The sequence below is a fragment of the Lepus europaeus genome, chromosome 4, assembly GCF_033115175.1.
Source record: "Lepus europaeus isolate LE1 chromosome 4, mLepTim1.pri, whole genome shotgun sequence".
Lineage (NCBI taxonomy): Eukaryota > Metazoa > Chordata > Mammalia > Lagomorpha > Leporidae > Lepus > Lepus europaeus.
In genome coordinates, this window is record NC_084830.1 from 126,686,698 (window position 1) to 126,702,516 (window position 15,819).

At 39.3% G+C, this 15,819-nt stretch overlaps 1 protein-coding gene across 1 annotated transcript in view; it reads left to right on the top strand.

Moving 5' to 3' along the window:
- The window catches only part of FAM114A2 (family with sequence similarity 114 member A2), a 40,163-nt gene extending 25,303 nt beyond the window's left edge, over positions 1 to 14,860 (top strand). Inside the window, exons 10-14 of the mRNA XM_062188801.1 lie at positions 5,113 to 5,238; positions 5,702 to 5,841; positions 7,917 to 7,989; positions 10,680 to 10,733; positions 13,679 to 14,860. Coding sequence (XP_062044785.1) covers positions 5,113 to 5,238; positions 5,702 to 5,841; positions 7,917 to 7,989; positions 10,680 to 10,733; positions 13,679 to 13,813 — 528 coding nt within the window. The 3' untranslated portion in view covers positions 13,814 to 14,860. The remainder of the gene's footprint in view (positions 1 to 5,112; positions 5,239 to 5,701; positions 5,842 to 7,916; positions 7,990 to 10,679; positions 10,734 to 13,678) is intronic.
- The last annotated feature ends 959 nt before the right edge of the window (positions 14,861 to 15,819 follow it).

Consider the following 15,819-nt stretch of genomic DNA (forward strand, 5'->3'; position numbering starts at 1 on the left):
CAATGGCCGGCTGCAGCCGGCGCACCGCGCTGATCCGATAGCAGGAGCCAGGTGCTTATCCTGGTCTCCCATGGGGTGCAGGACCCAAGTACTTGGGCCTTCCTCCACTGCACTCCCTGGCCACAGCAGAGAGCTGGACTGGAAGAGGGGCAACCGGGACAGAATCCGGTGCCCCGACCGGGACTAGAACCTGGTGTGCCGGCGCCGCAAGGAGGAGGATTAGCCTATTGAGCCGCAGCGCCGGCCCAGTTTACTTTTTTTTAACATAACCGTATACATATGTATTTTCATAAACTTATCATAGTTTTATTTAATGTGTGTATCTTATCTCCCATCCTAAATCTTAAATTTCTTTTTTTTTTTAGATTTTATTTATTCATTTGAGAAGTAGAGTCACAGACAGTGAGAGGAAGAGACAGAGAGAAAGGTCTTCCTTCCGTTGGTTCACTCCCCAAATGGCTGCATGACTGGAGCTGTGCTGATCTGAAGCCAGGAGCCAGGAGCTTCCTCTTGGTCTCCCATGTGGGTGTAGGGGCCCAAGCACTTGAGCCATCTTCCGCTGCTATCCTAGGCCATAACAGAGAGCTGAATTGGAAGTGGAGCAGCCAGGACTAGAACTGGCTCCCAGATGGGATGCTGGCACCGCAGGTGGAAGATTAACCTACTGTACCATGGCGCCAGCCCCAAAATCTTAAATTTCTTAATGTCAGAATTTATGTGTAACTGGTACTTAAAGTCCATGCTCTCTACCTTTTACTTTCTGTGTGGCTTTGAGTGCAGTTGCTATCCTTCTGTATTAAATTTGAGTAATGTAGTGTTCTTGAGAAGATTGAAGACATTAATACATACAAAGCTTTACAAACTGCATGGCTCATTGTAAATAAATACTCAATATTAATGGCCCCCAGGAGCTAATCCACTATCTTGTACCTGCTGGTGTTCAGTAGACACGCCTTTATTCAATAAGTTTTTATTGTGCTATGTAATTTGCTAGGTGCTAGGAAAATAATAATGAATATCATATAATTTTGCTCACAGAGATCACATTAATAAGTATTTTTAAGTGTTTAGTATTTCTGGACAGTCTCTGAAAGCTATTGTCAGATTGCTTAAATTTTGGGCAGTTGAACTTCTGATATAGAATAGTTAATGATCGGGTCTTGATTGTCTCCAGGGATTTATGGGGGGGGGGGGGGGGGGCTGTGTAGTATGGGGAGAGAGCACTGAAGTAAGAATCTGGGAATACAGTTCTGATGCTTACTCTCATATTTTTGGCAAATCCCATTCCTTCTTTTGGCCTCTTTATTTTTCATCTGGAAAGAAATTAATGGTTGGAGAAGCTAAGATCAAAGGTGTCTTTTATTTCCTAAGTCTCTAGATCTCATCAATGGCAAGTTCCAGACTGAGTCGTGGGGGTGGGTGACATTAATAATTTGGGAAAGGATGATGAATTACTTTTGAGTTAGGCTGTAGTTCATGATGACTTCACCTAATGTATTTATTACAAGAGGTCACTTTGAGTATTCAGCATGCCTACTGAAAGGTCTCCTTCAAGTATATTAAATTTATGTTATCAGTTTTATTTTTCTTTCATGTGGCCTTATTGCTCTCCATTTTTTTTTTAATCTCAGATAAATCAATCTCTGGTTTTTCCTCTCATTTTATCTCTTTAAAGAAATTGCAGTAGTCAACTGTTAGGATGCTTTCTAGCTTCATCTCTCACTATTCTCTTTATAAATCTCACTAGTCCAGCATAATCTGTCCTTATATTCTTTCCATACTGGTGTCTGTTCTGTTCCTCAGCGACACCAAGCTATTTTCCTCTTCTCTCTTTGCCTACGTGTTTGTACGGCTGGATCCTTGTGATCGTTCAGATTTCAGCTCAAGTTTAACTCCTCAGAGACCTTTCTTGACTACCCAAACTTCAGCCATTTTCTTCCCACCCAGTCCACATTCTCTGCTTCCTCATTTTATTTCCTACACACACGTGTGTTAGTTTGTTAATTGTCTTTTTGTCCTAGAATAAGGAAGACTAGGTGCCGTGTTTCTATTATTCACTGAGTTCACAGCACCTATCATGGTGTATAGTACATATTTGCAATAAAGGAATGAATTGACAAATGCCTGTACCCTGTTTCTGGTCTTGCTAAATATATCACAGTTTGCTGAACACACTTTACATTCTCTTACTTCTGAGTCTTTGAATACTTCATTCTATTTGCTATTTTGAATCTGAGAGGTTAATTCTTAAGTAACAAAGATTATATCAGAGCTAATTTGTTCTTGAAGCTTTTTTTTAAAAAATAAAGATGTATTTATTTATTTGAAAGTCAAAGTTACACAGAGAGAAGGAGAGGCAGAGAGAGAGAGGTCTTCCATCTCATCTGCTGGTTCACTTCTCAGTTGGCCACAGTGGCCGGAGCTGCGCTGATCTGAAGCCAGGAGCCAGGAGCCAGGAACTTTTTCTCAGTCTCCCACACAGGTGCAGGGACCTGAGGACTTGGACCATCTTCTACTGCTATCCCAGGCCATAGCAGAGAGCTGGTTTGGAAGTGGAGCCTCCGGTTGGGGGCGGGGGGGGGGGGGGGGGACATTGATCTTTAAAAACCCAATTCCAATTCCAGTGTCAGCTCAGTAATAAAACCTGTGATTTTCTCACTTGAAATGACTTTCAGAGTCTTTTGGGATTCTTGTTACTGAGTTCTAGCTTTGAACATGTTCTGTCTATATAAAGTGAGTTAAGTGGTTACTTTGATTAATGGCAATAAACATTTCCTTAGAAACCAGGACTTTGTCACTTGAAAAAGACAAAAAAACTGGTCAGATTGGCCTAAGAGGAGAATTCCTATTCAAGAAATAAGCGTATCAGAGACAGGACTGCCTTTAGGCAGGTTTTTTCTCTGGAACCTGCCCTTCTCTGACTCTTGGCTCTGATTTGCTTTGGTTTTGTTCTTAAGGAAGCTTTCCCACAGGATGGTAAGATGATCAGTGGCACCTTCAGGGTATTTTTTCCCAGTTGAGTAACTCCAATGGAAGGAGTGCTTCCTTTTTCAGTAATTTTACCAGAAGTCATGGGGTGGATGCCCACTGACCTGGCTGTGGTTACTTTTCCATCCATGAACCAATCATTCTGAGGCATAGGAACATTAATATTTTTAGTAGCTAAACTTGAATCATTTGTCAATTCTTGGAACCATAGGATAGAAGCAGCCACAACCAAACCATAAAAACTGAGAAGAATCTGGAACTTGCTACCACAAGAAAGGAGATAGGGCTGCTGTCTACGTAAAAGCAGTAGGCATTCTTTGCAGTATGCTACTGTACTGGGTGTATAAAGCCAAATAAGACCGCCTGTAGTTATCCTGTATTTTTTTTTTTAACCATACAGTAATTCTTTATTTGAATCACAAATTAGAAGAAAGAAACATATACAAATTTAATATCAGTTACTATTATTAAGTTATCAAGTCTGAAAATATCAATGCCACATGAGTATACCTGCCCTGCTACTATAATTTTAATATTTAGTTGTTCTAACATAATTTTAGAAAGAAGATACAGGAATTATCAATAAAATAAAAAGTTATCCTGTATTATGTACTCATAGTTTAGAGGAGAGATGGACATATAATTAACCTCAGTGTTATTCTAGTAAGTACTAAATTTAAGGGCTGCCGAGGGGATTGTGGGAGTAAATGAAGGGTTTTAAAGGTGCTAGGTTTCCTGAAAGGCCTTTGAAAGTTACCTGGAGATGTCTGCGTGAAGAACAGGCAGAGTTACAAGTCAGTGTTACCAGACCATAAGGTAGAAAGTGAGATGAGCATGGAGAATTAGTGTAGGTCTTGGAGACTTATTCAGTCAAGTGAAGGAAGAGGAAGGGTCATCTGTGGGCTTGAGATCAATAGTCACTTTATGGAAGATGAAGAAAAATTTAAAATGAGCCGTATATGAAGCAAGGAGACCAATTATAAAGAGGATCTGAACTCACGTGATGGTAATAAAGAGGAAGAAGAGGCGGCAAGTTGAAGAAATACATGAATTAAAATCAACCAGATGGGTGATGGATTTGAGAGGGGAAAAATTCAAGGTGGCTGTTATGTTTTGGCTTGGGTAACTGGTGTGGAGTAGCACTTCTAAAGCTTTCGAGGAATAAAAGAGAATAAAGAATTGGGGGTAGAAAAAAATAAGTTTGAAGTTTTACATGTAAATGAGATGCTAACAAAATATTTTGGTACATATGTCCAGCAGGCCTTCAGAATATGTTGTTTCCAGGAGCTGTGAGCTAGAAATAAGAATGTAGAAGTCAGCAGCAGGTCAGAGATAGTTTAAAGTCACTGGAATAGGATGGGTGTAGGTGCCCAAGGAGAGGGAGTAGGGTGAGACTAGTAGAGAGTCAAGGCTAGAGCTCCAGATAATGCTGGTATTTAAGGGACTCGCCAAGAAGGATGAGTACACACAGAGACTGAGGAGGAATGATTAGAATGGTAGGTGGAGAACCAGAAGCTAATGGTATTACAGAACCAAAGGAAACTAGAAATATCCTAAAGATGTGTTATCAGGAGAATGGATAATTTGTGATATATGTTAAAATGAAATACTGCACATTAGTAGGTAAGAATGAATTAACACAAAGCAACAGGGATAACTATAAAGAGCCAGACGTGACTCTGAATGAACTCATAGTCCCATTTTTATGCATTTTAAGAACAGATACAATTAATTTATAAAGAACAATAGAATGTCTTTGGACAAGAGGATGGGGACATGGTTTGAGCAATACTGAATAGGAAGGGGCATGAGGGGACCTTCTGGGGGTGATGGGAATGTCCTTTGTCTTGATCTGGATTGCAGCTTTACAGGAATATGCACATGTGCACATTTCTTCAGCTGTATGCTAAGCTCTGACTTGGCTAAAGAGAAAGCCAGAAGATTAGAGAATTTGAAAAGTAACAGAATTCTTATTGGTAAGATAAGGACTGAAAAGCTACTTGGTATGTTCAGCTGAGAAAAAGAGCACTGACTTATAATATACTAATTGCTACTTGGTAGGTGGATTGTAATCTTGGTGAGCTGAATTCAGTTGCTGGGGGACAATATTGTTTTCTTATTTAGGCAAGGAATACTGCCCACGAATGGATTAGTACTTCTCTCACCAAGCCGTTAGCAGAAAAAGAAGAAGAAGAAGGAAAAAAGCTGGAAGCAGAAACTCCTGAGCAACTTAACAAAAATTCAGTAGAGGTAACCAAAGCAACTAAGCCTTTTTTTCCCCTTCACGATAGATTTGAGATGTGGACTCCTTCTGTTTTCTGCACTACTATCCATTATTTCAAGCTTTATCTAAGGTCACAGCTTGTTAGTTCTGGACTATGTGATTAAAGGAAGAGTGAAGAAAAGGCCAGATGTATGTCTTGATTCATGAGGAAGTTTCCTAGCAGCTGTCACCAAACACTTTGTATCTAGATCTTTTAGCCAAAACTTACTTAGTCGTATGATCACACCTGACTTCAGGGAACATCTCATTTTGTAGTCATGAGTCCATCTGTAAAATTACATCTCTACTGTGGAAAAAGAGAATGTTTATTAAAGGGCAGAGATGAATTTCTGCTTTCAAAATACATGAATCCTTCAGAGAAGCAAGGTGGTGCCATTTCTACTCCGATAAAAAGAAACGAATCCTTTGTTGTTTTGTTTTTCTATCCAGGATATCCATGCATTTGCAATCCGGAGCCTAGCTGAACTGACTGCCTGCTCAATTGAACTATTCCACAAAACAGCAGCTTTAGTCCTACATAGCCAGAAGCAGGAAGTGACAGCCATAGAAAGGAGCCGAACGCTTTCCCAGTAAGTGTAACGAGTATCCTTGTAAATGAGGCAAATTGCTGAAAGTGTTTTCTCACCTTATCTCCAAAGTTGTAGAAAGTTCTCTCAACAAGATGCTATTTCAGTGTACCCACTCACATATTATGGCCTTGTTCATTTGGGGGTAGTTTTTCTTTTCATTAAGCCATGATAAATCTACACATAATTCTGCCCTTTCAGTTAACCAGCTTATGTTTTGAAAACTATTTCTTTGCAGACTTGGAAAGGTCTTAATAGGACTGGAATTTGACATGAATAAAAATAGAAAATAGTTCTAAGAACCTCAGTTCTTTTATTTTTTTGAAGCTTATTTATTTGAAAGGCAGAGAGAGAGGGACAAAGAGAAAAAAAGGTTTTCCATTTGCTGGTTTACTCCCCAAATGGCCACAACAGCTGGGGCTGGGCTAGGCAGAAGCCAGGAGCCAGGTACTACATTTGAGTCTGCCACGTGGGTCACAGGGGCCCAAGTACATCAGCAGTCTTCTGTTGCTTTCCCAGGTGCTCTAGCTAGGGAGCTAGGATTGGAAGCGGAGCAGCCTGCATGCAAACTAGCCATCCAACATGTGGTGCCAATGTTGCAGGCAGTGGCCTAACCCACTGCACCCCACAACACAGGCCCCAGACCTCAGTTCTTAATAGTTATTGAGTGCTAATTAGATGCCAGGTGCCATAGTAAAATTTACCTGTATTGTTTCTAATTTTCATAACCACCCTAAAGCTATGTACAGCTAAAAAAGAAAACACAGATTCAGAGAAATTGTTTTCCTGGGTATGCAGCCCAGGATTTAAACACAAGTCTAAGTATCAAACTTACTTTTTTTTTCTTCTCAGATTGATACTGTTCAGCAAAAAAATACTCAGAAATAGTAGAATGTAGGTAATCATAGGAGAAAACAGAAAGGCCCTGCAGTTTCTAAATAAATCTGACTTAAATGAGAATTTTTAGAGCGCACATTTGGTTCAGTGGTTAAGATGCCGCTTGGGACACTCGCATCCCATGTGAGAATGCCTGGGTTTGAGTTCCTTTTCTGCTTCCAGTCAAGCTTCCTGCTAATGCACACCCTGGAAGACAGGGAGCTGCTTGGTTACTTGGGTCCTTACCATCCATGTGGGAGACCAAGATTCAACTCTGGGCCCCGACTTCAGCCTGGCCCCGCCTTGGCTGCTGGGGGAATTTGGATAGTGAATCAGTGGATAGATAGTCTCTGTCTCTTTGTCTGTCAAATAAAAATAAATAAATATTTTAAAGTGAGAATACTCCTTGGAAAACAATATGTGTGTTATGTGTATGTTGGGAAGGGCCATCCATGTTCTACAGACCTCTTCAGCTGCAGATTACATTCTTGCTCCTGTACAGCAGCCGTAAGATTGGCTGGGTTTGTTCTGAACATCTTAAGGGTAAGAGAGAGACAACCCCAGAGGAGACTATTCTATGAAAAAGTAGCTATTCCTGCTGCTTGGAATGCTGTTCCAGGTGTAGCTCACTCGATCACGGAGTTCGGGACTGAGATGCCACCTTTTCAGAGATGCCTTTCTTCCCTACATAGCCTAAAATAGCACCTCCCACCATCCTCTAACCTCTTTTATTTCTTAGCTCATATTACATGCCTGAGTTGTTTTGTGAATGTTTATATATACATCTTTATTATAGGGTTATGTATGTGCATGCATGCAAGTGTGTGTGTGTGTGATCTCCCTCTTAATTAGCAAGTTAGAATCTGTGAAAACTGGGACTTTGCTTGACATCTTCATTGCTTAGTGTAGTTTCTGGCACATAGAAGATTTTTAATATTTGCAGAATGTATGAATGAATACATATATGTTTAAACTGCAATTCTAACTGGAATGCAGACATTAAGTACTTTTGTCTCCTTAAAATGCATTTTAATTATTTCCTTTAACTTGAAAAAATAGTACTTTCTAGAGGATTCTGTAGAAAAATATTTTCCTAAAGAATGAGTTTCCCTCCTGTATTATGGATCCTCAGATATGTAGGTAGCTGTAAAAAGAGAGGAAAAAATAAAACAATCCTTCTGACTTTCTTCTTTCTTTTCTAGGATGACAGTTGCATTGTGTAACGAGTTGTCTTCTCTGTCTAAAGAGTTTACCACCTGCCTTACAACTGCTGGGGTAAGAAGTAGTGCCTCTTATTGGGCTAATGTCTAAATGTTTGGTTTTTTTTTTTAACAGTTTGTTGAGCTATGGCTAGCATACCATAATTCTCCCATTTCAAGTGTACAGTTTAATGGTTTGTAGTGTTTTTAGTGATACCTGTAACCATTACCATAATCTATTTTAGAATATTTTCATTATCCTTCCAAAATTCTTGTATCATTGTAGTTAGTTTCCATTTCCTTGTCCTCTATACTCCTCTACTCCCAAGCAAAACTAATCTACTTTTGCCTCTATAGATATGCTTATTTTGGGCATATTATATAAATGTGACCATTGACTTAGCATAATATTTTTAAGGTTTATCCATGTTGTAGCATGTATCAATACTACTTTTTAAATTGCTACATAATATACCATTTTTCGGGTATTTATAACACATATTGATTATATCTTATGTTTCTTGGGTAGGTAGCTAGGGGTGGAATTGGCACATTATGTGGGTGATATGGGTTTTTGAGGACACTGCCAAATTGCTTTCCAAAGTGGTTGATTTTGTACTCTCACCAGCAATACATGAGGATTCTGGTCTGTCCATATCCTTCCCAACACTTACTGTTATCTTTTTTTAGGCATCCAAATTGATATGAAGTAGTGTCTCATTGTGGTTTTGATATGCATTTCTTTAATGGCTAATGATACTGAACATCATTTTTTTTGGTTGTTGGCCTTTTGTATAATATCTTGGGAAATATCTATTCGAGTCCTTTCTCATTTAAAAATGGATTGATTAGATTGTCTTTTTTTCTTATTAACATAAAACAGATTTTATATAGTTCGTAGGTAAAGTTATAAGAATACAGTGATTCTTCCCTTAATCACTCCCTCCCTCCCCCTTCCTTTTTTCCTTTTTTAATTTTTGTGATAACATTTTTAATTTACTTTATAATCACAGGGTTAATGCTCACTACAAGTTCAACATAATAAAAGTAGACCACTGTTCAGCAGGAATGTCATCTTATTTCTGACTTAAAAGTTCCTCATCAGATATTATGTACACATATTTTATCACAGTACATGGACTGATAAAATAAAAACCTCAGATTTGGCCTTTGACTCTGGTTTTAAAGAGTGGCTGTTCATTTAGACAATGGCAATGCTCATATTATATATTCAGTGGGAGAGCTCTAGTTAAAGCTAAACTTTTTTTTTTTTTAAATTGTAAAAGTTTACTGAAGGTGTATAAACTATGGGAGAGGATTAAGAAACTAATAATCATGAATTAGGGGCCGGCGCCGTGGCTCAACAGGCTAATCCTCCACCTTGCGGCGCCGGCACACCGGGTTCTAGTCCCGGTCAGGGCACTGATCCTGTCCCGGATGCCCCTCTTCCAGGCCAGCTCTCTGCTGTGGCCAGGGAGTGCAGTGGAGGATGGCCCAAGTGTTTGGGCTCTGCACCCCATGGGAGACCAGGATAAGCACCTGGCTCCTGCCATCGGAACAGCGCGGTGCGCCGGCCGCAGCGCGCTACCGCGGCGGCCATTAGAGGGTGGGTGAACCAACGGCAAAGGAAGACCTTTCTCTCTGTCTCTCTCTCACTTGTCCACTCTGCCTGTCAAAAAAAAAAAAAAAAAAATTAAGGAAAAAAAAAAGAAAAAAAAATAATCATGAATTAGGATCAAATAAAGGACATTTTAAATAAGCAAATAAAAATGCCTTTATAGTAAACGTGTCAGTGTCACTGTGTTAGAGTTACTGAGGAAACCCCAAGTTTGTTTTAGTTAAAACCATAACCCAAATTACTTTTTTTAAATTTGAGTTTAGATTATTGTTTTTTTTTTTTTTTTAAAGATTTCTTTGTTTGAAAGGCAGAGTTAGAGACAGAGGGAGAGACAGGGAAAGAGATCTTCCGTCTGCTGGTTCACTCCCCAAATGGCTGTAATGGCCAGAGGTGGGCTAATTCAAAGCTAGGAGCCAGCAGTTTCTTTCGGGTCTCCCGCCTGGGTTCAGGGGCCCAAGCACTTGGGCTGTCTACACTGCTTTCTCGGGCATATTAGCAGAGAGCTGGATGGGAAGTAGAGCAGCTGCGACTACCGGCACCTATATGGGATTCCGGCATGAAGGCGGAGGCTTAACCTACTATGCCAGAGAGCTTAACCTACTATGTCCCTAGATTATTCTTGAAAGGCATAATCTTGTGATGTAGCTTCTATTTTTCTGTTATTATTTTCTTTAAAAGAGCTTCTGGGTTTCCTGAAATTGGTCTTATGAGGCCAACTCTTTCCAAGTGTCCCTAAGCCAGGAAGTGAACTATAAGGGGCTAACCCAAGACTCAAGGGAGTATTAAATTTGCATTATTTATTTCCATTAAGTGAAACTTTTCCAAACAACCCATCTTAAAAATTGAGTTTTTGAATATGTGTTCCACAACTACATATTTTGTTTTGAAATTAATGTTTTGTGGTTAGGTGTACGTCTCCCATCTCCTCTTATAAAATGAAGATACTTCTTAAAATCAGTAAAAACTATAAAAAGTACACTCTCAATTTGGATTGCACAGAAAGGTAAAAAAATTTAAAGCAGTTCAGATCTCTTAGTCAAGACATCTGTGCTTGTATATATGTGCATATTTGTGTATGTGTCTCAAAGTGAGATTATACTCACTGTTTTTACTTTGTCCTGCTCTTTTAACACTATCTTTTATTGTAGGTCAAAGAAAAGGCTGATGTCCTTAACCCATTAATCACTGCGGTGTTTCTGGAGGTTAGTGCTAATTGTTTCTACTTTTCTGACTCCTGAGACATTAAGTATTATGAACTTTTTTTTTTTTTTAAGATTATTTGAGAGGTAGAATGAAAGAGAGAGAGGGAGAGGGAGAGGGAGAGACGGTGAGAAAGGTTTTCCATCCGGTGGTTCACTCCCCAAATGGCTGCAACGGCCAGAGCTGAGCCTATCTGAAGCCAGGAGCCAGGAGCTTCTTCTGGGTCTCCCACATGGATGCAGGGGCCCATCCTCTTGGGCCATCTTTTACTGCTTTCCCAGGCCACAGCAGAGAGTTGGATTGGAAGAGGAACAGCCGAAATATGAGCTGGCACCCGTATGGGATGCCTGTGCCAAAGGTGGAGGCTTTAGCCCACTACACCACAGCAGTGGCTCCAAATGAACTCATCTTAAAGTCTTTAGTTTTTGGCTTTTTTCACCTATTGGGATGTTAGCGCTGTTGGTGTAAATATTACCAAACTGGTATATATTTAAAGTGTTTACTACTCTTTATTTACAAAGCATAAAGTTGAAGCTGCTCAGTAAAGTGGAATGGAAGAAGCGGTAGGCTGTCATTATTTAATCCTACCCCTTGACAACTTAATGGACAGTTCTTGGTAAGGAAACACCTTCTGGAGACCAGCTGGTAAACATGAAGGGCTGAAAATTACGAACAGGCAAGCACTGCTTCTTAAAGGACTAAGGTTTATGCAGAGATGTTTCAAAAAACTGTCTGTCATTTCTCTGCCAAGAAATCTTCCTTTGTTTTGTCAAACAGGTCACTGTATTTCCCTAACCCCTTGTCAGTTTGTTAGATTTAAAGAGTAGTATGATTTTAAGTCCGTGGAAGAGGAGTTGCCAGATGATTGATCATACAAGGTACCTCAGAAAGTTCATGGAAAATGAATTAAGAAATGAGTTTGTTTAAGTGCAAAAAATTTTGAAGTCCATGTCTAGCTTTTTTGTAAAATATTTCCCATGAGCTTTTTCAAAACTCTTTGTATTGCTGTCTTATGTGATGTTCTCTGAATTCCATGAATCCATGTTATAAGAACTCTATTTTGTAAATTCATTGTGCAAACAACTTAGACCTTTTTTTGTTTTGCTTTTTTTTTTTTAGATTTATTTATTTGAAAGGCAGAGGTAAGGAGTGAGTGAGAGAGGGAGAGATCGATCTTCTATCCTCTGGTTCACTCCCAAAATGGCTGCCAGGCCAGGAGCCAGGAGCCTCCTCTGGGTCTCCCACATGTGTGGCAGGGGCCCATGGACTTGGGCCATCTTCCTCTGCTTTTCCTAGGCCATTAGCAGGGAACTGGATTGGAAGTAGAGCATCTGGAACTCAAACCGGTGCCCATATGGGATGCTGGCACCACAGGCGGCAGCTTAACCTTCTATGCAATAGCACTGGCCCCCAAGTTAGATTTTTGATAATTTGTTTAAAACGTATTTAGTAAGTCTTAAGGAGAGAAAATATATTGATAATTGTTTACGTTTTTTTAAACTACTGTACTTTTACTCATTTTAAATTATTTAAAAATTGCCATTATGGAAGTTCCTTAACTTTTAATTTTTTTATGCTGTTAAGCATAAGCAGAGAAACTCTTTTGATCACTCAGGCAACTTTTAACATGTAAGTTTGTGATTTAGTAGATTATAGAGTGGTAGCACTGAAAGAACTATGCAAACCAGGAGGCAAATCCTGTCCTGCATCTTACCTGGTTTGCTGTATGGCTGTGGACCAGGCATTTACTTCCTTGGCATTCATTTTCAAGTACAAAATAAAGATTTCACTGGATGATACCTGAGGTCTTGTTTAACTGGAAAGTTGTCAGACTAAATACTTGTCACTGATACAGCCAAACAGTAATATCATTTGATATGGATTCCTTTTTGTTATTTTCATTTGGTTGTTTTTATTTGCAGATTTGAAACACTCTTGTCTTTGAAATTTTATATTTTTATCTTAATATAATGAACTATTGTCATTCTTCTGGAAAGTGAGAGCTTGTAAGATATAAATGAAGTTTGGCAAACTCTGAGCATAATGGTTTCATGACACTTCTCATAAATATGTATGTTAGAACACAGTTCTGTATCTAAACTGTGCTGTCCTTGAAAGCAGGGCTCCTTGTTTGTATTTTTGAGCAGCTGTCTTGTGTCCATTGATTACACTGAGTCCAAAGACTAACAGCCATCACAACAGTGGTGTAGAAATTCTTTTTTTTTTTTTTTTTTTTTTTTTGACGGGCAGAGTGGACAGTGAGAGAGAGAGACAGAGAGAAAGGTCTTCCTTTTGCCGTTGGTTCACCCTCCAATGGCTGCCGCGGCCGGCGCACCACGCTGATCCGATGGCAGGAGCCAGGTGCTTCTCCTGGTCTCCCATGGGGTGCAGGGCCCAAGCACTTGGGCCATCCTCCACTGCACTCCCTGGCCACAGCAGAGAGCTGGCCTGGAAGAGGGCAACCAGGACAGAATCCGGCGCCCCGACCGGGACTAGAACCTGGTGTGCCGGCGCCGCAAGGCAGAGGATTAGCCTATTGTGCCACGGCGCCAGGCTAACAGTGTAGAAATTCTAAAGGTACAGGATCCGTAGCCTTCTGAAAGCTTCCTTTAGTGACTGAGTACAGTTCTGTGACAGAATCTATCTAGTTCACTCAAAGAATATATAAACTTTGAATGCCGAGTTTAAGCAGGTGCCAGAGAACAGCTACCATTTCTGATTGACAAGTCATAAAAAAAAAATATTATTTTTTGGCCGTATTGTCTTAAGAGCTAGATCCTTCTCCCATGTAATGGTTTATTAAAGTGGTTGAGTCTTTGCTTTTATTTGCCACACTATGAATTCAGTTCGATTACAAATATTAACCTGTTTTTTGGTTATTTTATGGTGTATTTTTACTTTAAATAACTGTGATCTTTTCTCTGTCTTGTTTTTTCAATCCTGCCAGGCATCAAACAGTGCCTCCTACATCCAAGATGCCTTTCAGCTCCTCTTACCTGTGCTGGAGATCTCTCTTATTGAGAACAAGACTGGCTCACACAGGCAGGAGCTGCAAGTCCAGACGCCTTTGTCAGAACACTGAAGAACAGAGAATATTTGACCTGGAATTTGTGATGGCCAAAGAATGCCACTGTCTTCAGGCTATCCCTGCAGAAATAAAGGAGAAGGGTTATTTTGCAGGTTTAAAGAGGAAGTTTGCCACTTCACTTGGCTGAAATATTCAAGCCCTCATACTACTGTTCATAGTTATAATAAATTATTTGAAAAGAAACTTTTTAAGAAAGTCCAAGAAAAATAGCTCTAGATAAAGATTAGGCAAAAATATTGGCCTTTATTTAACGTATCTCAAAAACACTAAAAATTTTGTCATGGATGTCATTTGTAACCTGTGAGTATAACGGGTTGTGAAGCAAGAGGAAATAACTTCATTTGTCATTCTAGAATTCACAACTTGCTTGGTTTATTAATGCCACATATTCTTTCTAGAATAATGACTTTAAGAAAAGTGTATATAAACGGTAATGATAATCCTTTATCATGTGAATTCTCGGAAATGGCTAAGAAGTTTCATCTGCTTTTTAATTCTCAGTAGATATTTAGCATTGAAGAGAAACTTACAAAAAACTGTATTTGTAGCCAAACGCCCTCTGGCTTCAAATTCTTCCCTAACCTAGGAAGATAAGCTTCAAGTTGTTACTGACCCCTGCTCAGCTGAATTTAAGACAGTGCAATTTGGAGAAACAGTTTTGTGTATGTAGATATCTAAGTCTCCAGGATGTTTTCCATGGATACCCTAAATGCAGGATAAATTCTTTAGCAACCATCTTCAAAGGAGTGCTGAAACTCTTTTAGTCATGGGGTTTTTGTTCGGATGTTACTGAACTGAACTGTAGAGCCCCATGGAAATGATGTTCATTTATAATAGGATTTCACCTCTAAGAACGATATATTTTTCCTCATTTTTTTGTTTGTATTAATGTATTCTTCAGCATGCTTTTAAATACAACTTTCATCTTCTAGATCTTAAGCCTTCTTTTGCTCCCTTCAGCAACTTAAGAGACTGTTAACGTATCATCTTCCTATTTTGGTATCTCCTTTTTAAAAAGTTCTCTAACTTTGTGGTTTTTAATGATTCGGGTAACTTTTGTGAGCTCTGCTCCTTATCTTCTAAAACCTTTAAAATAAGTATACCCATAGTGGGCACTCAGTAAGTATAGTATCTCACAAACGTCAAAGTTTAAAATCTTTTATTGTAACTTAATATGTTGTCCATTTTCATAAAAGACTTAAAACATTCAAGAAGTGAGCAAGTTGTAACAATGATGGTTAACATGTCATCAATGCTGTGGCGAATAGATGAGAATTTTGAAAACTTCCTGATAGGTATGACTTTCTGACTGCACCCTGCTGTTCCTTGAGCACCAGTGCACTCATTTCTCCATTTCTCTTGGGGTCCTCTCCTTGATATTATACCGTCTGGTTAAATTCCAGAGTCTCTTTGTGTTTGTCACTTCCCTAATCAACTCATCAGGAAAAATTTAGAAACATACATGAACTAAAAGTAGAGGAGGGTTACAGTGACTCCTTCATACTCACACATCAGTACTGAACTTTACAGAGTTAAGATTCTGTCCGTGGTAAGAGGTGAATGCAGAGACTGCAAGTTGAATGAAACCATCCTCTTTTTCTACTTGCCAGTTTCACACTTGTCTTTTTCTGTGCACACTGGCCATTGCTGTGTTCTCAAGCTAATGCTGAAGTAGAAAAGTCATTGTTTTCGTCTTGACTGTCAGTGCACCAGGATGCTTAATTTTTAAAAACACATTTGTAAATTGGAATGGAAGTATATTTTCACAGAGTTTACACCAGCCAATCTCACCTGGGTAACTGTTGCAGTGACCTTAGCAATTTCAGCCAAACCTGTTTCGATGTGAATTGTCTACGTAATGATTTTAGGAGTTTATGTCAGAAATGAAGAACTCCTCTTATGTATTTAGTACAACTGGGTCTTCCTGTACCTCTGCCACATATATCACTGTGAGAGCAGTAAAAACTGCACAGTTACAGATTGTTGAAGTACAGGTTTCA